At 39.7% G+C, this 22,704-nt stretch overlaps 1 protein-coding gene across 1 annotated transcript in view; it reads right to left on the bottom strand.

The window, feature by feature from the left end:
* ATP10A (ATPase phospholipid transporting 10A (putative)) overlaps positions 1 to 22,704 on the bottom strand; it is an 89,964-nt gene that overhangs the window by 44,735 nt on the left and 22,525 nt on the right. Inside the window, exons 3-5 of the mRNA XM_030476465.1 lie at positions 8,486 to 8,571; positions 579 to 685; positions 342 to 473 (exon numbers count right to left, since the gene is read on the bottom strand). Of these exons, the coding sequence (XP_030332325.1) occupies positions 342 to 473; positions 579 to 685; positions 8,486 to 8,571 (325 nt within the window). The remainder of the gene's footprint in view (positions 1 to 341; positions 474 to 578; positions 686 to 8,485; positions 8,572 to 22,704) is intronic.

Raw genomic sequence — 22,704 nt, 5'->3', positions numbered from 1 at the left:
TGTTGGCTGATTAATGGCATGTTATACTCTTCCACCTGTAATTTTTAGGGGACTACATAGAAAGTGGCTTCTTTTGGATGCTATCGAGTACTGTAGAATCTAAGCTTTCAGGTCTCTGGTACTAATAGCATGTATTTTGATTGACACTAAGAAGCTACTTAGATGAGATTATATATCAAGACATTCTGATTTCAGAGAAGAAAACACAACAAAAATTAAGACAATATGGAGGCAGCTTTATGAATTTCATATTTTTGCAGATACATATGTTTTGATGAAGCAAAGTACATGAATCCCAAGAGAGCCTGATACCTAAGTTTCTACCTTTAAAGAGCACTTACCAATGGCAGAAAACAGACACATGATGAAAAGTATGAGGACACACCAAAGGACATCGGCATTCATCTGTCTTTCAAGCTTACTGCGTTTGTAACGGGGTCCATTATTGTTTAACAAAGCTTTGGTCTCATGCCCTGCAGAAGCAATTACATCAGATGATGTCATATGGATTTTTGTTATTATTTTAAGGAAACTATAAAAAGGTGGTACGTCTCGTCAGACAGAAAAACAGCTTTTACCTGCATAGATTACTATTCCTGCAACCTCTTCTGTATTTCTAATGGTACATCCACGTAACAAAAGATTTTCTTTGAATAGTCCATCCTTTTTTCCACTCCTATGTACACTACAGAAAATTTAAAAACAGAACAAAGCACAGCATGTCAAAACATTAAGCTTGTTAAATCATACTACTCTGTAATATAACAAGCCCAGGAAACATCATCAACGTTTTGTCAACCTGACGGTGAAATATTTCCTTAGATCTTCCTCCTGGGAAGATTCTCTGGCAGATTTTGAAAACTGAGAATAATCCATCGAAGGATCCCAGACATGCAGTAGTCCAGCTGGAGCAGTACCAGTTGCTGCTGGATATACAAATGTACTGGACAAATGCTCACTAGGAATATGCACACCAAATCTACAGCATGTGGGCAGTCTATCTAATGCTTTGAAAATGCATTGGACTTTCTGTGCGTGTGTAAATAGACTGTGCAAGCACAGTCCACCTAAGAGCAGCTGAGTAGTGTACATGATTAACCCACTATTCGCATGTTCTTATCAAAGAAACCCTAGAAAGAAATATGGTGAAACCAGGAAAGGGCTCTGCTTCAGAAGCAGTGATACCAAGGAACATATGCCAGGGATAATATGTGCCAGTTCAGTCAAAGAGAAAGGAAAAAAACCTCCATGCGTTCATCAACGAGAACAAGAGAAAATCCTTTCAGAAGTGTCTCTCTGACTCTGTAAGAAAGATGAAATGACCTGCGCCCTGATGATTCCTGTTGACCAGTTCCAAAACACAGCAGAAAAATAGAACAAAGTGATCTTTCCATTACAGTGTACTGTCTGCTGTGTATGGACTGACTCAAATGCAGCTGACAGAGAAATACAGAAAATAACAGTCACCAAGGAAATGCTAAACAGTAACAACAACAATTAAAAATAGCATTAGAATATTTTATTAGGTAAAAAACTCAAACCAAATAATAATTTCAGACTTCTTCTAAATGAGTAAAATTTAATCAACTGCAGCATCTCAGTGCTTCAGAGAAGACTAAAGCAAAGTCTGAAATGTTTAAATGTTCTGCCTTCATTTTCAGAGGATCAAAACCATCACACCTCCAAAGTCTAAAAAATGGACTGCAATAAAAATAGTGAAGCTGAGATTTTAAGAGAAATCCTGGAAAAGCACATGTGCTATACTGAAATTAACAGTGTGCTGTTACAGCGTTGAATTCTGTGGCTACCTGGATTCGAGCACTTAAAATCCTGTGTCTCTCAAAATGTGCTAACTGGCTTAAAATTGTGTCTTTTATAAGGTGGAATTCTTTCTATTTGCTTTCTATTTTTTAAGCCTTCACACCTGGAATGCATCTTCATGTTTTTCTCTGGTTGGTAGAATCTTTTCTTTTTCTACATGAGCACCAAAATTTTACCTTTAGCACATGCTTCTAAGATCTCAGGCCTGAAGAACTACATCAAATATCATGATATCTACAAGAAGAAAAGGTTCACATTGATGAATTCTTTGTACTAGTCTAGTAGGACTACTTGCAGATTATGCTGTTATGCTGGTTATGCTATGTAGCCTCTAGTCAATGCTCTTAGTGAGTAGAATAGACCTATGAATAATACATATACACATTCATATATACTGTATATATACAGGCACATATAAACAGTCCTTTATAGCTCATGATAATGTATTATACCCACTCCCTTTTCAAAAATATGATTAAAAGCACTGGTGTTTCAACAGGTATGCTCAGCTTTTCACTACAAGGATGAAGAAAAAGCGGTGGGTTTGACAGCTGAAGTAGCTGCAGCAGTGATAACATCTGACTAGAGACCAGAAATAAATGGAGAAGGAAGGAAGTAGATAACATCAAGCTTGACATTCTTATACAAAAATGAAGGCTTTTTTTCACCAGGAGAGAACTTCTCCTGCTCAGCCCATCCCTCCCTGCTAGCCTCAGATACAAGAGCAGAGGTTTTGCTCCTGTTCTCTACACCAAACCTTTGCAACCCACTGCCTCACCTTTTTCCAAAGGAGCTTCAAATACTGGGGGCTGCCTAACAGCCCTCTTTGCAGTGTGTCAACAGGTGTAAGCACTGATTGCCAGCTGGAGAATTACCCACATTTGGCTGGGTTTAAACTATGGGAAATAATTTCTTAATGATTCCATATTGTAGAAATTACACTACTACCAAGATTCTGCCATTCCTATGCTTTTTAAGGCTGAATTCTACATTAGCCTTTCTCATAAATCATGAGGATGTCAGTGTGAATTTCCAATAAAGTCTCTAATTGATAATTATGATTCCTGTTAACAAATGGGACTTTTTAAAGATAAACCTACTTAAGAAGCAATTGCTCTGGCTTATGATTTTATAGCCTTCATCAATTTTTTACACTTCACAGTAACACTGGACTGTGACAGGTATATTGCACACGGCAATCTTTATATACAATTACTTGTGTATTTGTTCTATACAATTATATATTTTTTCTAGTAATCTTAGCTTATACACTATATCTATGTGTATAGTCATGTAAGTATGTCTACAGTAATTTCTCACCACCCACTGACCAACGCCCAGCCCAACCTGAGCTGCGATTGGTCCCTTCCAGGTGACTCCCTCAGTTTATATAGTGGTCATGATGAGCTGTGGTATGGAATATCCCTTTGACTAGTTTGGGTCAGGTGTCCTGTCTCTGCTTCCTCCTGGCTTCTTGTGCCCCTCCTCACTGGCAGAGCACGAGAGATTGAAAAGTCCTTGATCAGAGTAAGTGCTACTGAGCAATATCTGGAACATTGGTGTGTTATCAACATTATTCTCAGATTAAAGCCAAAACACAGCACTGTACCAGCTACTAGGAAGAAAAATAACTCTGTCCCAGGTGAAACCAGGACAAGTATGTGCACAGTAATTTAAGCATGCCTATAATCTTAGCTTATACAACTGCTCAAAAGCAATGGTGCAGCACCTGAAGTTAAGACCCCAATCTACTGCCTTCACCCACAGGCTGAGCCTTCTCACCACAACTCATCCTTACTTATGTTTAGTACGGGATTTTACTATTCCATATCCAAATGAAGTCGGTCAACTCATCTGTTGCTCACCAGACCTTTAGAAAACATGGATGGAAGCAAGATCTGGGAGATAGAAGCTGTCAAGGGTACTGGAGGAAAATCACTGTTTCCTTCTTGTCTATACTCACTCCCAGTGACTCACTAACAGAACATACATATAAGGCAACTGGACACTGATGACAAAAGAAAAAATTACAGACATAAAGATCTGGATTAAAAAATAATGACGACTAGTCATTATGAGTTAGATAAAACTGCTCTTTTTTATAACAAACCTGCCCAGGCTATAACTTTATGCCCGGTTCAGAGATTACTAAGATCCCAACAGTAGCCTTGCAGAGTTAAAAACCTTGAGCTTATTGCAGAGGCTGAACAGCCTGGTTTTCCCCTTTCGGGATTCAGGTCAATATAACTTTGGAGGCAAAGAAGGAAAGTTTTCACTGTCAGGATTTAAAAAGCGGCCAGCTGAAGTGACTCAGATGCCTGAACATGAAGGCTAGTCCGTGAGCAAATGCACTGTGCAATGCTTTTTCTCTGCGATTTCTCACACGGATGACATTTCTCACATGGATGACACTGCAAATATGCAGTATCTAAACATCTAAAATACACTGCACCATGAATCGGGAGAAATGGGCAGACCAGATGCAGTTAGATACTACTTCACTACAGCTCTCTGAAAGTGTTTGTGTAGAAATAAGCCTCCTAATTTAATACAGCAACGCAGAAATAAGTCCAATGGTAGCTCACTTCTACCTTCTTTTGTATTTTTACTTGTTACGTGTTTACCAGCATTAAATAACCAAGTAACATATCAAAACTGTATTCAAAAGAGAGCATTTTCTTTCAGTCTCTGGTTTCTCAAGTGTCTTACAAAGCAAATGGTAGAGCTAGCATTACTTTCCAAGGCTTGACACTCCCACAGAAAATATTCAACAATCTTAAACATAGCGACAGTGCACTTCATCAGTCAGAATCTTTCTGACTCTCTATTCTGATGAAGCTTAATCTAGTTGGGGGTTTGGTTTTTTTATTTTTTGGGGGTTTTTTTGTGTTGCCTTTTTTTTTTTCCTCAGCAGAGGTGGTATCACTATAACACATTAAAGAGACATCACTGTATAGATTTATGCATTTTTTCCCTTAAAGAGTTGTAACATGATTTTATACTAATTTGGGTTTGCTATCTTATGACAAGCTTTGAAATCTAAATACACACATGTATTCGTATTATTATTATAACAGTTCCTCACTATACTTATTTTGGTATGATCAGATAAGGTTTTGTGTTCTTGTCTAATAAGAAAATCTTTACTTTCAGAGAAAAGCTGAAAATCCAGAATGTCAACTCCTCCTCCTCCTTTTCCGTTGCCCATATACACACAAAAAGCAAGAAACAGGTTTTTAAAACTGATTTTGTTATTTTTGGAACCTGGCATGGGATTTTTGAAAGTATGCCATGCATACTGTACATAATTTGGCTAGACCCATATAGGCAGGGGGCATGTTAGCTTTTATTCTATTCTTTTTACACAGAAGACTTCTTAGAGGGGAAATAAAAAAGAGGATATCTGAGGTTGCAGAAATTGCAAAATGGTATTAAAGCAAGCACCTGAATAGAACTGGTAGTTTGCCTGTCCCTCTGCACACCCAGAGTGTGTTCAATACAGATTGTGCCAATATAACTGAAGAAGTCATTCATATGTAGTAATGTGCATTCTACACTCTTGCAGACATAGGTTAGGGCCAGGCTCATCTCAGTGCATTTTGAAATATAAAGAGCTCCTTTGGTTCTAATGGCTGTGCTGACAAATTTTCAGGGAATAGAAATATTTGTGTGTGTGTGGTGTGGTAAACACGTAAAAATTCTGTTCTCCAAAGTTAGTCTGAAGTAGGTAACCAATGTAGCACAGGCAGGCCAGGGTAAAAGGAGACATGATAATAAAAAAATCATAAAAATATTGCAAATGAAAAAAAAAAAAGTTTTAATCAAATCTGGAAACCTAAAATGTGGTCAGAACTTCAAGCAAACTTCAAAATTAGTGTCTCAGCATACCTTTTACATATGAATTTCTTGAAAGTTTATTATTTCATAGCATCCTATTAAAGTATCTCAGGAACATTTCAGTTGAGCTGTTATTGGCTGGGAGCTATCTGAACCTTTCTTTCAAGCAGTGAGTACTGGTAAGATTTTTGAACAAGAGTTAAGATCTGAGTTTGACGCAGTAATGACATGTTTCAATTCAGATGTGCTAATTACTATTCATCTTACTAATGTATGATTTGAAATAGACCCATGATTTCATGATACTAATCAAGGAAATCTAAAAAGAGGGGAAGAAAAAGCCTTCTCCCATGATAAATTAGGAAACTGAGAGGTTTTTTGTTGAGGGGTTGGTCCGCATTCTACTTCAAATGCCCTGTGATCCTTTCGTTGTAGATCTCTTGCAGCATAACTGATGAGACCTGGAAATCACCTGATGCTTTCTGCCAGATTCAAAAACGATGTCTTGGCTTTTTGCTGTGTCAAAATACATTCTTATAATTTGTGAAACATTAAAATATAACAAAGGCTAAATAGAATCAATATTGAACAACAGTTTTCGAAAAGATGTTACCACATTTTCTGCTACATAATTCAAATGGTTCTGCAACTTATAAGCTACAGTAGTTTCCTACATGGACTATCAGAATCATAGCATCACAGAATGGTTTGAGTTGGAAGGGACCTTAAAGATCATCTAGTTCCAACCTTCCCCTAGACCAGGTTGCTCAAAGCCCCATTCGACCTGGTCTTGAACACTGCCAGGGATGGGGCAACCACAGCTTCTCTGTGCAGCCTGTGCCAGTGTCTCACCACTCTCACAGTGAATATTGAATCTAAATCTCCCCTCTTTCAGTTTAAAGCCACTCCCCCTCATCCTGTGACTACATGCCCTTCTAAAAAGTTCCTCTCCAGCTTTCTTGTAGGCCCCCTTTAGGTATTGGAACGCTGCTACAAGGCCTCCCCTGAGCCTTGTCTTTTCCAGGCTGAAAAAGCCCAACTCTCCCAGCCTGTCATCATAGGAGAGGTGCTCCAGCCCTCTGACCATTTTTGTGGCCCTCTTCTGGACCCGCTCCAACAGGTCCATGTCCCTCTTGTGTTGGTGGCCCCAGAGCTGAACACAGTACTGCAGGTGGGGTCTCTTGAGAGCAGCAGAGTAGAGGGGCAGAATTCCCCTCCCTCAACCTTCTGGTCACGCTGCTTCTTATGCATCCCAGGATATGGTTGGCTTTCTGGGCTGCAAGCGCACACTGCTGGCTCATGCTGAGCTTCTTGTCAGCCAACACCCCCAAGTCCTTCTCCTCAGGGCTGCTCTCAATCCATTCTCCACCTAGCCTGTTGTGCTTGGGAATGCGCTGACCCAGGAGCAGCACCTTGCACTTGGCCATGTTGAACTTCATGAGGTTAGTACTGTCCCACCTGTTGAGCCTGTCAAGGTCATTCCAGATGGCATCCCTTCCCTCCAGTACATAAGTAAATATATAATAAAAGACAAATTTATGCATATCTTCTACAGTATTCAACCTCTGCTCAATATTTTGGAAACTAAGATTCACACACATGAAGTTTGCTAGAAAAGCTGCCAAACTTTCCATTTCCATATCTGGAAATGTCATTTCTGCAGTAGGGTAGGCTCTCTATTAATGTAGACAGTTACACACCCTCATGCAGTAATGTCTAATACTAAACTTTTATCTTTACATGAACTGTAGGGCTTTGTGCTGCTAAATAAAGGAACACATTTTCCCACACTACAACTTGATGTAGTTTCAAAAAACCTGTCCTGATTTACCCAGTTGACAGTACATCCTACACAATCTGTGACATCTGAGAGTAGTAACTGAGGTGGTAAATAGCATCACTATAAAAAACTCCCCAATGTCCAGCAATTTACCTTGTACCATTTACGCAATTCAACACTGCTTATCACTCCTAATCAATATAGGTGATAAATCACTGTATTCTAAACAGAATTAGTGTCTGTTTAACTCAATTAAAATTTAGACAAAAGTTAAATACCCTAGGCTTTCACTCTCCATAGTTACACACTTTAGAAAACTGCCATGCAAAAGTGCATCTCCTAAGTCACCACTATCAGCATTCATACACACTGCAGTCCTGGCTATGCTAGAAGCAAAGTGCTTTGCACATACTAAAACATTTGCTTCTGAGCAGGACTGATTGATTGGACAGAGATGAGCACCCTGTTAATGCAGTTCTGTTTGTTTAGAATTAAGTCGAGTGGCCATAGGTGATTCTACAAGCAACCCACTTTGAGAGCCAACTGTTTTGCTTTGTCTGTATGAGAGGAAAGGAATTCTGCCATAGCTGCAGAAATACCAGTTTTACTTTCTGATTTTCCTCAATGACACATATTAAAAGAAACATCAAACAAACAGACCCATCTTCATAAAAGCATTGTGCAAAAGATTGTGTTTGTTTGCTGGCTCTCTTAGACCGGTTTTCTATTTCCTCCCATTTCCAGATGGGCTTTTTTTGATCCATGGAGGGAAGAAAAGGGGAAGCATGTCTGTAACTACACTGCTTCATGCATTAATTTCTGGAGTGTAAACTCATCAAAGCTGACAACTAAATCCATCCTAAGGAATGCAAACGTGAGGCTCTATTCTCAAGTGAGGATCCTCTAAAAAAGCCTTAAATATGCAGCCCTATTTAGATGTGATGATGACGCAACTTGCAGAACACAGCCCAAAACAAACCAGCATTTATTTTATTCTATATTAGAGAAAAGGAGTGTATACTGAATGATATTATATGAAATACTCACATGTAACCTCGAAACCTACTTAAGTCATTGTTTGGCTTCTCGCATTCAATGACACTGGTGAACTTCAAGGGGTCAAATTCTGAGTCCTGGAATAATAGAAGTGTTAATTACTTAGGGCAAAGACTTGCAAATTATAGCCAAAATCACTTTATTTTCTAGCTTTCATAATATATTAAAGTCCTTTTTTTTTTTTTTTCCAAAGGCAATCAAATGAATGACACTGATCACTGGCACTGAAAATCAAAGGGACCTGGGTGCCAAAATTCCTTAGATGTCTTCCAAAATCTCCCTTACAAGTATGACTTTTTTGATTTGCATGTGGAAGAATGTGAGTTTCTAAAAGTGTTAGATTCAAGATGCCAAGCCCAGAAGTCACATAGTTTTGGTCTGGAGTGGAAAAATGAAATTTATTTTGAAAGGCTCAAACTATTCAATAGTATTGACATACTCCATGTTCAGTGAAGCTACTGGAAATCTAGGACAATGTAAGTCAATATACTGCCAATTATAAAAAAGCTAATGTGAGCTTTTGAAATATTAGAAGTCTTCTTAATTGCTTTATGCTAACAAAGATGAATTAATTTACTACAGCAAATTACACACATATAGCAGAATAACTTTTTCCTAATTAACACTTAAAAACCTTTTGATTCTCTAGCTCATTAGTCTGAATTTGGTATTTCTGCTGACTATTTAAGTTTACCTGTAGTTAGAACGTTGTTGTGTCTGAGGAAAAACATCCTCACACAGCATAATTACTTGATTTTGTCAAATAAAAATCAAGGTTCTCCCTTCTTTGCCAGACCAAACAAACTACACGATGAAATCAGAGATAGTCAGTCCTGGTGCTGCTGAGAAGACTGTTTGCCTCCACCAGTGAGGACCACCTTTAGAAAATTGCTTTGCACACCACTTGAAAGAACCAATTATGAATTACCATAATATAAGCTTTCCACAATGATAACACTGCAAATGTTACATTTTATAATGGTTTTGCTGAGCAGTTGTAGACCCCAACCACTACTTTTTAGAACACACTATGGGAACAGCTAATGGAGAATCAGTAACCAAAGGACAGACACAATCTTATTGCCAGCTCCTCTGAAACAGGTGTGTCTTTTTTTGATATTGACTCTATTCAGAAGATCTGAAAGCAACTAGTTTCTAAATAAAACAAACTAGAGGATATGTCAGCATCATCATCAGTGCCCTCTGTCATTTTTCTACCAGTTACACCCGGAAGATAGATAGACTTACAGTATACAGGAGACAATTCAAACAACCCATGCCTGACACTTTTGGAAATCTTTCCTGTATTTTCAAGAAACAAGAGATGATAAAGAGAACTGTGAAGATAGGCTGTCACTTACAGACTGCTACAGCCCACTGGAGGAAAGAATCACATTTACATGCAGAATTCAGCTTGTAAACAAGGCAGGGAGGGGGAAGAGTGAAAACAAAGGACATCTCTGACAAAGAAGATTGCTATGCTGAGAATCAGGATCCTAAATTATGTCAAAGTTGGCAGTCAAATACCTGAGACTTAGCAAGAAATTCACATGGTCTTCACAGCACCAAATACTGTTGGTAATTAAGGTCATTAGATATTTCTCATGGTCAACCTAAAAATTCTCCATGTGTCTGAAATTTGATGCTGAGAATGCTCGGAAGTACCTAGTTATACAGAGGGCCCTAAAACATCATTATGCTGTAGAATGGGGCAGATACTGTAAAGCCACACGTTTACTCTCTTTGACCCTCATTCTTCAGCTGCTCACTTCAGACAAGCACAGACATCAGCAGTGACAAGGAAAGAATCACTGACTAGAACAGACATCATGAAGCTTTCAGGCCTTGACATGTGAAATCTGCTACTACAGCTCCTAAACTGTACACACTCTGCCTGCATCCTTGCCTCCAGCAGTCGGAGGCTCACGTTACAGAGACACTACACTAGCATCCAGTGCTACCTGGCAGCTGGCTTGGAGCTTGTTGGAGAAGGTGAAGTTCTCCCAAGTCACTCCAAATCTTCTTGTGCTGGGAGAGCCTGTGCTGCCTATGTAACACCTGATCTGCTGCCCCAGAACATCATGTTTTCCTTCCTTGCCCTGGTATGTTCCTTGGCAGGAAAAAAGGAAAAAAGAGTACAGGAAAAATAATCTACATTGTTCAAGGTGTTTCAATAAGATACTGTCTGTCTGCCTAAGGCTTGTGTTACAGAACAGTCACCACTGTAGCTTAAATTGCATTTGTAAATTGAAGGGAAAAGACTGGAAAGGGAAACATTTCTTGTCTTTCTATTATACTATATATAAAACAGTTTATTTAGTACAAATTTTCATTCAGTGGTCTTAAAAAAGAAAAGGAAGAAATCTGAACATCTTTGATGAATACCCCTGAGGGAATCCTGGAGACACCTAATAATAAAACCCAACGTAATCAAATACGGGCTTTCTGCGGCTGCTGAACTCAGCAGAGAGAGCATGGTTTCAGTGCTGTACAGACATATTAACTTCCAGAGTAATTGGAAGTTTGCAGACTGAATTCCCTTTCTGCTAAGAAAGCCTGCCAGTAAAGCCAGCAACTTTACAAATAAGAAGAAAAAAACTACTGAGAATCTAGAACTAAAGTCTTCACAGAAAAGAAAGATCTTGTCAAGATCAGAGAGGACTGAACCTACCTGACTTTCCCATCGCTATCATGCAACATAGTCTTTCTCCCTCCTTTTTTGGATTCTTTTCATTTATGACTCAGTTTTGGAACTAAAAGTCCTTTATCATTAAATCTAACTGCCTGTGTATTTGTGTTCTGTTACAATTAACTTGAAATACGTGATTAAGATCTTTAACCAGATAATAACTGGGAGGAGAGAAAATCCAATTAAAATAGTAGTTTACGTAAGGAAACAAAGCCTATCTGCTGAATTCTGATTTATGGCAAAAGCTCTTTGTTTTATTAATAAATCAAATAGCTCCATCTCTTCCCTATGAAATGGAAGGGTAGATATACACTGTATGTTACAGCTGATGACTGTTTTGCTGTGAAAATGCCTTTTGGTAAATGAATGAACAAGTAAGTTAAACACCCTGGTGCAACTGCTTTCAGTGGTTACAAAGAAGCACAAAGGTAACATAACATTTCACAATGATTAAAGTTTTGTTCCTTTTTATGCTGATGCCCACACTTTAGCAGCAAATGAAACATAAACCGTGATGATGTTCTCATGTATTAACAGATAAGAGAAGCTGCAGCTAGACAGAAGTTAAAGCCAAAAGTGTTACAGGGCACAAATCATGATTTGTGCTGTTTTCTGGATAAAAGTCCATGAAAATAAAAAATTCTCCACCACTATCTTTAATTCTTCTCTCACAGTGAATTTCTTCATCACTGTGAAAACACAGAAAAAAAGATGAAAAAAACCTTTGTGCAGCAGTTACCTGATGTGCCTGATTTTCAGTGTCTTACTTCCTACTTAGAGAACAGGCCTGCACACAGGGAATGAGAAAGTAAAACTGGTGGCATGCTTTGCCCAGTGCTGCATGGCCCAGCAAGACACCAGGATCACCACAGCACACAATTTTCTGTGAGTAAGTCATAACAAGGTCTTGAAAGATGTGAAACAGAGGTTTGAGCCATTTCTTCCCATACGGTTTGAGAATTTCAGAAATATCAATATAAAGAAATACATGCATAGAAACATTCAGGTATGCCCCCACATGGGGGTTGCTCGTAGCCAGCATTCAGAAGCCTTCAGTGACTAAATATTACCCTCTTCACTCTAGTGGTAAGAATTCTTTCTTACCGATATAATTTTAAAAACAGGTCTTCCTGCATGCATGAAATGATGCACAAAATACATCAGAGGAGTGAAGACCACTTCTTGCTTCACTCTTCTTCTGTCATATCACGTCATATCAAAAAAAAAAAAAGGAAAAAAAGAAGAGGAAAAAAAGGATGGGATTTCATTCAGTAAGAAACTGACTTTCCTCAAATACCTGACTTCACATTTTGATTTTGCCAAAATAGCCTTAGTTCACTGCCTTCCTCTGAAAAAAACTGCTGACTTTTTAGGAACTCATAGGTATTTCTGAAAGATTGAAACTTGCCAAAAGGGCACACAGTAATACTTAAATTAGGCATTTTGTGTACTCAGGGATGCCACAGAACATACTTCATTTCTTCAGGAGTCTTCTTGCTAGGAAAATGTTTAGCATCCTATCCATAAATTCTATTTATTCCAATTTCTTAAAACTTAGGGAAATTCATTGTTACTCTAAATACAGCAATGGAAAGGCTTGTTTTCCTTATGTAAGCAGATCCAGTCAGATTGCAAAACCCTGCTAAATATTGATTCCTTCAAATTAAAGTTAAATTGCAGATGTAAAGGGTTTTGTGACTAGGCTTTAACAATGCTCCATGTATTAAACGTGATGAAGAGTTTCATTTAAAACAATAACTTAGGACTGCAATAAATGGGCTGTGTTTCTGGGGGAAGCACAAATGTACACAGGAGAAAAAAGCATAATGGAAAGATTTTTTTATCACCCTCTGAAAAACTTATACCTTTAGGATGTAAGCTGACGCAAAGTGTTGAGGGGAAAAAAAGGGTTACAATGCGCCTGCAGAGTGTGAAACCAACAGGTAGACGGATGAAGGAGCTGTCACAAAAAAAAAACGGGAGACTGAATTTAGCTCTCTCCAATACAACTTTGGAGCTTCAGCTGTAAGATCATTCTGAATGTCTATAGTGAAATGCCAACCTTTCTGACTCTGCTGGCAACTTCATGAAACTGTCATAGCTCAAGAAGCAAAGCATGCTGCTCTGCCAGATGAGTTAGTCTGACAATTACATAGTGTTCAAACAACATATTTCCCTTCATTAAATGCATTTTGTATGGGAGATTTAATGGCCTGCTAGTGACATAAATAATGCAGTTATTAAAATGTTTTCCTTTACTCATGTGCCCTACTTTAGTGCTGCAGAAACCTGAGTTCAGTCCTTCCTTCCAATAGGACAGCATGAGTACTCCACGATGCCCTTGGGTGGCAATGACAGTTACCCACTTATCACACTGTGTTTACTGGCTATACTGGGGATCTTATCCAGAGTTCTCCCTGCAGTACAATTGCTGGATGAGGGTTCTGGGATTTGTTTTGGCATGTATGGCTGGAGGAAACAAAAAGGGAGAAATGGAATCATGGGGACAACTTGAAGGAAATATTTAATAGGCAAAATCTGCCTCAGCTAGAAGAATAGCTCTCGAGTATAAAAGCATTTAAGTGCACTAAGAATGCATCCTCCTAATGCATCAGTCCATCCTGTCATTGCTTTATGTAGCAGTACTCTGCATTTACCATATAAAATTAATATGACCTTTTATTAATGTGCAATTGGAATTACATACTGATTTTATGTATCCAAAGCATGCAGACTGTTCATATACTAAGAGGGAAATGTTTGAATGCCTAAAATGCATTAGTCTCTTTGCCAGAATTTCTCTGTGCCACTAATTCACAAAAAAGGAAGAAACAGTTTGATCTATGCTATTTAGGAACTAAAGAGATTCAGCCGTGCATCAGAATTTAATAGCTTTGTTTTCTACACTGACGACTACTACTGTAATTGGATTTTTTTTCCAGTACTGTTTGTTTAAATGGAACAGAGATATTCAGCATTCAGAAACACTGGAAGAGCTGAGCAAGCCAAATACATGTTAGGGGGCTGATCCTCCTCTGGCTGACCTACGTAAAAGTTTTCCCCTTCGTAGAAAATAATATGAGGGAAGAACGCAATATCCAGACTGCAGGAAAAATGTGTTGCTTGCAAGGCCTAGGAAGACCTCAGTAATTCTATGACAACCAGCTGAAGAAACTGCTGTTAGTCAATAACAAAAGTACAAAAACCCAAAAAAAGTCAACAAAGCTGAAAATATACACATGCAAGTTCTATTGTACCCCCTAGGAATTATGGCCATCCTTAGCAATGCACTGAAAATTACAGTGGTGTGAATGAATTTATTCATGGACTATAGCAGCATTGAAGAATGGCAAGGGAACAGAATATGTCAAGGTCGAAATATGGACCCAGACCTTGACAATTAAGAAAGTAGTATCTGCCTGTTTCAAAAGCCAGCCACTGAAACAAATGAGTGGGTTCATAGTCTGTAATAACCAACCTCAGCATCAGCTCAAGGCTTCAACTACACTGCAAACCCAAGTCTCTCAAGGGCTTGCAAAACTCTGTGTGCAACCCGCACTGCTCCTCTCCAGGCTCTTCACTTCGTGTTCACATACACTTGGTGGGATGGAACTGTCTCCGCTTTCCAGTACTTTCCCTTTTCTGGAGAGATTTCCAGCAATATTTCTGCTTCATTTCATAACTGCTGGAAGAAAACTTCACTTGATTAGTGGCAAAAACATTGCACAGTCATTTTGATTCAGTAGCACAATAGCTCAGGTCAGCTTCTGAATATACCTTGGCCTACTCCTGCTCTAGCCTGGGCTGCTGGCCAGTCTGCCTTCCTGTGGGATGAAGTTCTGCCAGAAGAAATGGGAATGGGAAGGACTAAGACATTTCAACCAGAAGAGGGAAATGCCAAGCACCACTCTTGCATCATTCCACAAATGAAAACCAGAACATAAGAGTCCTGACAGAAGAGAGAGTGGCTGGTAATGAAGGGGTTTCCTTATGAATGGTAAAACCTAACAGTAGCAGCTGTAATGTCAGGACGCAGTTAAACACACCAAAGCTTGGTGAGCACATCTCAACCCGAAGACAGAGAATCTGGATAAAAGCAGCTTTACCTTGCAAGGCATTATGCTTAAGAAATGTTTCTAGGATGTGAGGGAAACCTGTTACATACAGCAACCACCCAAGAAACTCCAGCCCCTGCCACAGTAGGAAAGAAGCAGTCCTAATGAAAAGACACTTTTTATCCCAGATATTACAGGGAAGCATTCGTATAAGCAATACCATAGATCTGTCAGCCTTTCCATAAGCATTGCCAGTGTGAGAAGGCTATATGACCAAGTAAAAATTCCCCAAGCTGGACACTGGCATGCCATCTTTGCTTGGAATTGTATCTTGTATCAACATTCACCATCACCTGCCTGCCTTAATAATGCTCCTGAGGCAAACACAGCTCTCAGAGTGCACTTTCTATGCTTAACCCCAGATGTTTCTGTATTTCCCCTCGTAGCCCTGTGGAGAGGGTGGAAAGGCAGATGTGAAGATTAAGAGTCAGTCTAAGGGTGGCATGGTTGTGGTTGCCATGCATGGCACATGGGGGATTTTGGGATGGCTGCTGAACACTTTGGCTAAGAGCTTCACTTTCCAGTCTGTCTATTCTTATCTACTACCTAATTTACTGAGTAACTGAACAAGTTAAATTTCAATCAACATGCTAAAGACTCCAGTAGCAAAGTGAAAAACACCTTTTCAAAAACTCAAGGAATTCCAGGGTGATTTTTTCCAGACATCAGCTGATTGTATAGATCTTGTGAAAAGAAATTCAAAATGGCATTGCCAGCTCTAAAACTGGGCAGCAGAGCTGGGAAATGAGCAGAGGAGGATGAACACGTATTGCTGTGTAGGGATTGAGGTCTCTTCCATGCCATTATCAGTTACCTACCTGAATCAAAGATCACCAACACAGCTTCCAGGGCAGCACCAGGAGATACTCCATTGCCTTTTGTTTCTTTGTTTGTTGCTTTTTTGTTTATTCCTTCCTGTTACACTGCAGCAGGATCTGCCTGTAAGTCAGATCCCTGTGATCTCAGCCATACAGGCCACATTGCTGTACAGGTATATACATATCCTCAGCCATCTGAGGTATGGCTTGAATCTGGTATTTAATCAAGTCAGGCCAAAAATATAATAAGAAAACAGGCTTGGAAAAGTTAGGGAGGGGCTAGTAAATGCTTATGACAACTTATACGCACTTTCTAACCATGCTGTATGTTAAACATCTAATTCTCTTTCTCTTAGAAGCCAAAAGGCTGTGTTCCCTGCTTTGATGTAAACCAGTCCATTGCTGTATCATTAAGAAAGCTGAATTAGTGTATTAGAACTACTGTCTATAAATCTCCATGTACTACTGATGTTTTTAATTCAAACCCAAATGGAAGTACAAGCACTATGGCTCCGTGTGGAGAACAGTTTCTTCTCCAGTCTCGTACCTACAGGACAATCATAGCTTTCTCTCTCACAGGCACATACACATATGTAAAGTGTCTGACCATCAGACGTATGAACCTGAATATAACCGCATTAATGGAAATTTTCATGCGTTTACTGAAATAACAATTTTGAGACATAGATAAGGCCAGCCACTTCCCATGTAAGAATGTTTTAATGCAAATTTCTACTGTCCTTCATGTCCTTATTAGTACTAAAATGTGTAGAAGACTTGGAGGGTAGCAGGTGGAGAAAACAGAAGTGGGATGAGGGTTCACATCCCTGATGTTGAGACAAATACAGGAGTTCCTCATTTTGCTGCTCTGCCTTTATTGGCAGAACAGCAGACCCCTTCTCTACCTCAGTGCTTCCAGAAGAAAGTGAGACCAAACCATCACAGCTGGGGTTACACATGGCTTAATACTGTGTACCCTCCTGCTCTGGAAAAGAAGGCCTTTCCATCCTTTCCAAACCACTGATACTGCCAACTGGGGTTGTGGTATGAGAGACAAGTGCAGCATGATGTATTTCCAGCTCAAAAATCCTGGCCCTAAAATCAAGAGTTCTCAATGTTATATTACAAAATCTAATTTCTAAAAACAGATATTCCAGATATTTCCTGTTCCCAGATGACAGGCAGGCCGATGTATGCCTAAGGAATAAACAGTTCCAGAAATAAACTTTTGTTCAGTAAAACTGAATTAGGCTAGGAGATGAGAAAAGTAAAAAAAAAAAAAAAAAATTGGAAATTCTCTTCCTGTTTTAAATGTAAATGTTTACTTTTCTGTCACTAGAAAGCAGTATAGCATTTTATTTTCTCTATGGACCTGGAATGCTCTCTTGTTTTCTAACGCTTTTTCATAGAAACAGCAGAACGGAGAGATGCTCAACTATCAATATAAAGAATGAAATGTCCTGCCTCTCTAGAGGGCAGATGCAGCACAAGCACTGGCATAATACGTTTTCTTACATGGATCTACCACTGTTCCACTGGTGCTGGAAGGATTACCCTAGGCATGGGAGGTCCTTCACGACCTAGACATTCAAACTTAGATTCATCAATTTAGCCCCTTTAACCTATATTAAAACACAAAACCAAACAGCCAATGCCAATGGTAAAAGTCAAGTATTCAGCACTTTTCAGAAATGGACTTTTTGTTTGTCGTTCCCCACCGCCCCATTGCTTGGATTAAGATATCCAAAATTTTCTCTTACAGATGTTCAAATTTTTTGTCCCTCTAATGAAGCTTTCTCAACAGTCAAACTTGTGGTCTGAACACCTGCACAATGGAAACTAGAAAGAGACGGCAACCTTGCTCAAAGTTGACCAAGGAGGAAGTGAACCATCATTCTTGAGGTTTTTTTTCCCCATACATCCTGATGTGAGACTGCTAACTAAATGCCATGGTAAAACAGTAGAGTGAAAAATTGTTCTGAGCCTTCCTTTAAGGAGTTTTAGCTCGCACAAGAGTTTGCCACAACAGTGGCTTGGGCCCTGCTCTGCACCAGACCATTCTGCACCAGGCATTTGATTCTCTGTTAGAGAGACAGTTGTTGCTTCCTCTTTAACTAGACACGTCCACAGTTTCCACACAAGTCATTTCTGAACACTGTACTATCCAAAAAAAGATACAATATAGGTGTAGAGCTCTTCATAGTGACTCAAACCTCATCAAAGAAATGTATTGAACATTCAGTGTGTGAACTCAAAGGTCTTCACAGGGTGTGACATGCTTGCATTTTGCACTGACAAACACATCTTCTTACAAGACTTGTTTCCCTAAGATCTTCAGCTAAACTGTAAAAATAAAAAAGATAGCTTTAATTTAATATTGCGGGAGTGCATAAGGAAAAAACTGTGTTTTCTTTTGCTTGTTTGGTTATTTTTTTTAACTCTCTTTTCCCTTGGGGAAATCTAATTTTGGCAACATGTGTGGGATGGAGCACTAATCTGCTGTTTTAACATGTGCGTATCTGGAATTTTCGAGCCATTTTTCCTAGCCTTGTGAACTTTCTCAAAATACTTCAAAAAAGAAAGACACAAGGGATGACCCCCGAAAGACGCTACAGAGACATTCACTGTTCTTGTGGCCTGATTCTACCCTGTTAAAGCACTTACAGTCTAAACAACAGTGAGTATGCTGATGAGTTCACATCTACTTGTTTATAATCTTAAGGTCCTTTCCAACCCTAACTATTCTATGATTCTATAATAGTGTACTATTCCCACTCATTTCAGATGGGTGATAGCCTGAGGGCTATATTAGTGAGATAAGGAGCCCCAGGGAGAGTACAGCTATGCCCATTTTTGTGTTGCTTTAGAAGACTCAATCAGACTCTTCGAGATAAGAAGCTCGTATCAGCAGGTGAGTTGAAAACTAGTTTGCCTGAGGGTTGTGCTGGTTTAACTTCAGCAGTTGTCTCAAACTGGGCTAGTTTAACCAATGCAGATGGCTGCATAAGAAATCTTAGCTGAGTTTAGGCTAAATCAAAAATTGAAAATCGCTTTCTTTCCTTTTTTTTTTAAATATTATTATTTTTTGAGGGAGAAAAACTGAATGCAAAAGAAACATCTACATTGAGATATCGAGGCTGCCCTGCTGTGAGTTGTTCTCATGCAATTCGGACTGAGTTGTCCTTCATAAAGTACCTCATATATAGAGCTGCCTGCAGTCACCGGCAGTCAAGCTTACAGTGCAGCCCTTCTAGAAAGCAGTCTTCTCTTCTGGACTAGTTTCTGCCCACGATGCACAGGGAAAGAAAAAGATGGTGTAAATGGCTTAATGCTTGGAACAGGGAGCTGTGGGACTGTTCCTCTAAGTCCAGCTGTACCCAGTATGCTGTCAGCACTGTGCAAGAACAGTGGAAGTGGAATGAACAGTGGGCTGGAATGAAAGCTGGATCTGCCAATGCAGCCTGGCTTCCAGGCAGGGACAGATGAGCAAATGTGCTTGCATGCTCTAAGTTTATACATATTCCAGAAGGGTTCACATACTGACTGTAGAGGAAATCAGACTGATGAGTTATTTTGGTACTAGTCTGCATGCAAATGAACCCTCCCAAACAGGCAGACACCAAATTCAGATGTGCTTCTTAGACAAAGTAAATAAGCAGCCACAAAGTCATTTGCAAGGCTTATCTAAATCTGCGTAATCATACTGTTACAAGCTCGTTTTGAACAAAAGTCTGCTCTTAGGAGAAAATGAGAGGAAAAATAAAAAAATGCATCCCTTAAGCCCACTAGCTCTCAGAGGGATACATGCACCTTCTCACAGGGGATGGCAGCTGCTGCGTTTAGCTTAGCTTTCAGCTGAACTGAGGCTTTCCACATAAACATCCAGGACATGGCCAGTGGTTAATAAACCATAAGCTGCTCCAGAATCCACAGTGAGTCTTTGTGGATTTTGTTAAAAGGCATACTGAGTAAAAACAGTGGAGCAAGGAAATGTAAATGTTTTTCATGAGTCTAGATTCATACTATCAAAATATCCTAAATCAAGTTTACGAAACCTGAAAGGGAGTTTTGAGCTCTGGCAGCCCAAGCTGTATCTGCTTATCCACTCTCTGAAAAGCGGTTGACACAACGTCTCAGATGGATGGAAAACATTCCATAAGCAACTGTGAAGGGTGTGGTGGCACAGCAGCCTACAGCGTAGCACAGAAAACACATTGATTCCTCCTGCCTACTGTGTCTCCTGTTAGATCCAGCATACCAGAAATGGCTGCTGTGACTCGGCAGCAGTGAGGATGTGTTAGAAATTAGAAGGAAACTGATGGAATACTAAGAAACGCTCGTTTTTTCCAAGAGATGCTTAGTGGTCACTACTAACACTGTTAGATCACTCACAGTGGGATTTAGCACAGTGCTTTCTCCTAGCTGTACTGTCCAGAGTGTCATGCTGCACACATGGATCTGATTCATGCTTCAGTGTGAAGACAATCCACTATGCTTTTGGCTTTAAAGACAGAGCATGCAGAATTACTTTTCTGACTGCTTTAAACATTTCTATCACCCCCTGTCACTGTAGTAGCTGGATAACAAGACCACAGTATTTAAAGTCTCGTAGGAAAAGATGTCAAGGCCTTTGAAGACTCCCGTGTCTCATTTTTTCTACCTATTTACTGAGTGATTTTCTTTTTTCTTGATGATTTTGAGTGTACAACAACAAGGTATACATTCAAACTAGTATCTTCAGACATACAAGCCACAGACAAATATAACAGTGACCCTTCTCACAGCTTATGTATTGATAGGGTGTAGAATCACATATAGAAAGTACAGGCTTGTGTTAGACAGATCATATTCATTAACAAACACACAAAGCTAAAAAGCAGTATGTTCTCAGTCTACTATAAATCACTCAGACAAATCAAAGCAGCACTAAAATAAACAAAATTTCTGGTCACTTGCACTATAAAGGAAAAGAGTTTATTGGAATTCACAAGTGGAGAGGTCCAACCCAAGCCCACAAATGCTAATCTTGGATCTTCTGAGCATATGTTTAAGAGTAAAACGATGCCTGCAAAGCACTGGAGACAAGGATACAAAACAGCTTCTATAATTGCTTATTGCTGCTTCAAGAGGCAAGCTAAAAAGAGATCAGAATAGTACTTTTCTGAATGAAGTTTTGGAAGGGGTAAACTGTAAGACATTTTACTCTCTGAGACTATAGATTTTACATGCTGTTAATGCTGAAGAGGGACACACAAAGATCTTTCAGAACATGCTGGCAGAACAGCTGCCCTTCTAGAGGACAGCTGTACCCAACGTAACAGAACTGGGCTTGCTGGCCTCTGGAGAGCGCTTTTGGAGAGAGCGCTGCGGTTGCAAGAGGACTAACCAGCGCACCCCGCTTCAGTGACTCCAAATGGGCAGCCAGGCTCTCTAGAGCAAGCAGCTCAGCATAGACCTGTGGGGCTGTAAATTGCATAGATAGGCACAGGGCAGGGACAAAATAAAAAAAGCATAAAAGTGGCACAAAACAATTGTTCCTAGCTCGATCCCTGCTCCTTTCCCATGCCCAGCAGAGTGAGGGGTATATGAATAGCTATCCTTCACTGACCTGCTTCACAGGCACGTGCTCAAAAGTTATCAGTTAGTTCATATAAGAAACACAGAAAGGCCAAGCTTTGTAACACAGCTTCTTTTAATACTTGTGACACTGCTACAGAGACATTATTCAAAGACAGCTGTTGACAGCTGATATTTTAAAAAGAAGCTTCCAAAAAAATCTGTGTTTCTTTTCCTATGATAAGCCACATGACCAGTCACGTCATCCTGTAAGGGAGATGGGGGGAGAGTTTAGCAGTGTGGGAAAAAGACAGTTAGGTCTACATAATCTATTTGTTTGTTTTCCTGCTTGAACAACAGGGCTGCAGAATGACACAGAACCAAACGGCTACGACCATAACTGAGAGTTTTCTGCTGAGTGTAATGGTAATATAAGAACAGAAAGGTGCTCTTGTCCAGTGCATGAACAAGTGGGATGCAGGTCCTATAAGATTTGTGAATGAACTTTCCCGAGATTTGGTAAAAGGATGGTCAGCATTTGGTGCAAGAGAATTTTGGTCTTCCAAAGTATTTTATGAAATCTAACAATAAGCTCTCACTAGTTGTTGCCGCTTAAGAGATACCCAGATAGGAACTGAACTTCACTCAAAAAAATGGGCATCACCTTGCTTATTCCATGGTATTTGGCTGTGGGCCTACTGTTCATCCAGCATTTCCAAAGCAGCTCCCTCTATCCCACTGCTGAGTGTGTCTCAGCAGCGCAACACCTTCAAGAACAAGTAAGATCCTATCCCTACTAGCATGGAATGAGGAAGCTAATGCTGCTGCATGAATTAACAGTGTGGTCAGACAGGTGTTGGCCAGGACTTAAGCGAGGATGGCAAGTATTCTGCTGGATAACTTGCAGGATGCTGTTACAAAGAGGGTCTGTGATGCTGCAGCTGCTGAGAACTGAGGACTTGGTACTTGCAAGCATGCACTTTCCCTACAACTTAGTTGATGCAGAAACCCAGGCTTGGGTATTTCCTGCTT

This window comes from Strigops habroptila, chromosome 2, assembly GCF_004027225.2.
Source record: "Strigops habroptila isolate Jane chromosome 2, bStrHab1.2.pri, whole genome shotgun sequence".
In the NCBI taxonomy this organism is placed as follows: domain Eukaryota; kingdom Metazoa; phylum Chordata; class Aves; order Psittaciformes; family Psittacidae; genus Strigops; species Strigops habroptila.
Note: the sequence above shows the minus strand (reverse complement) of the source record. Positions and strands in the feature narration are given on the sequence as shown.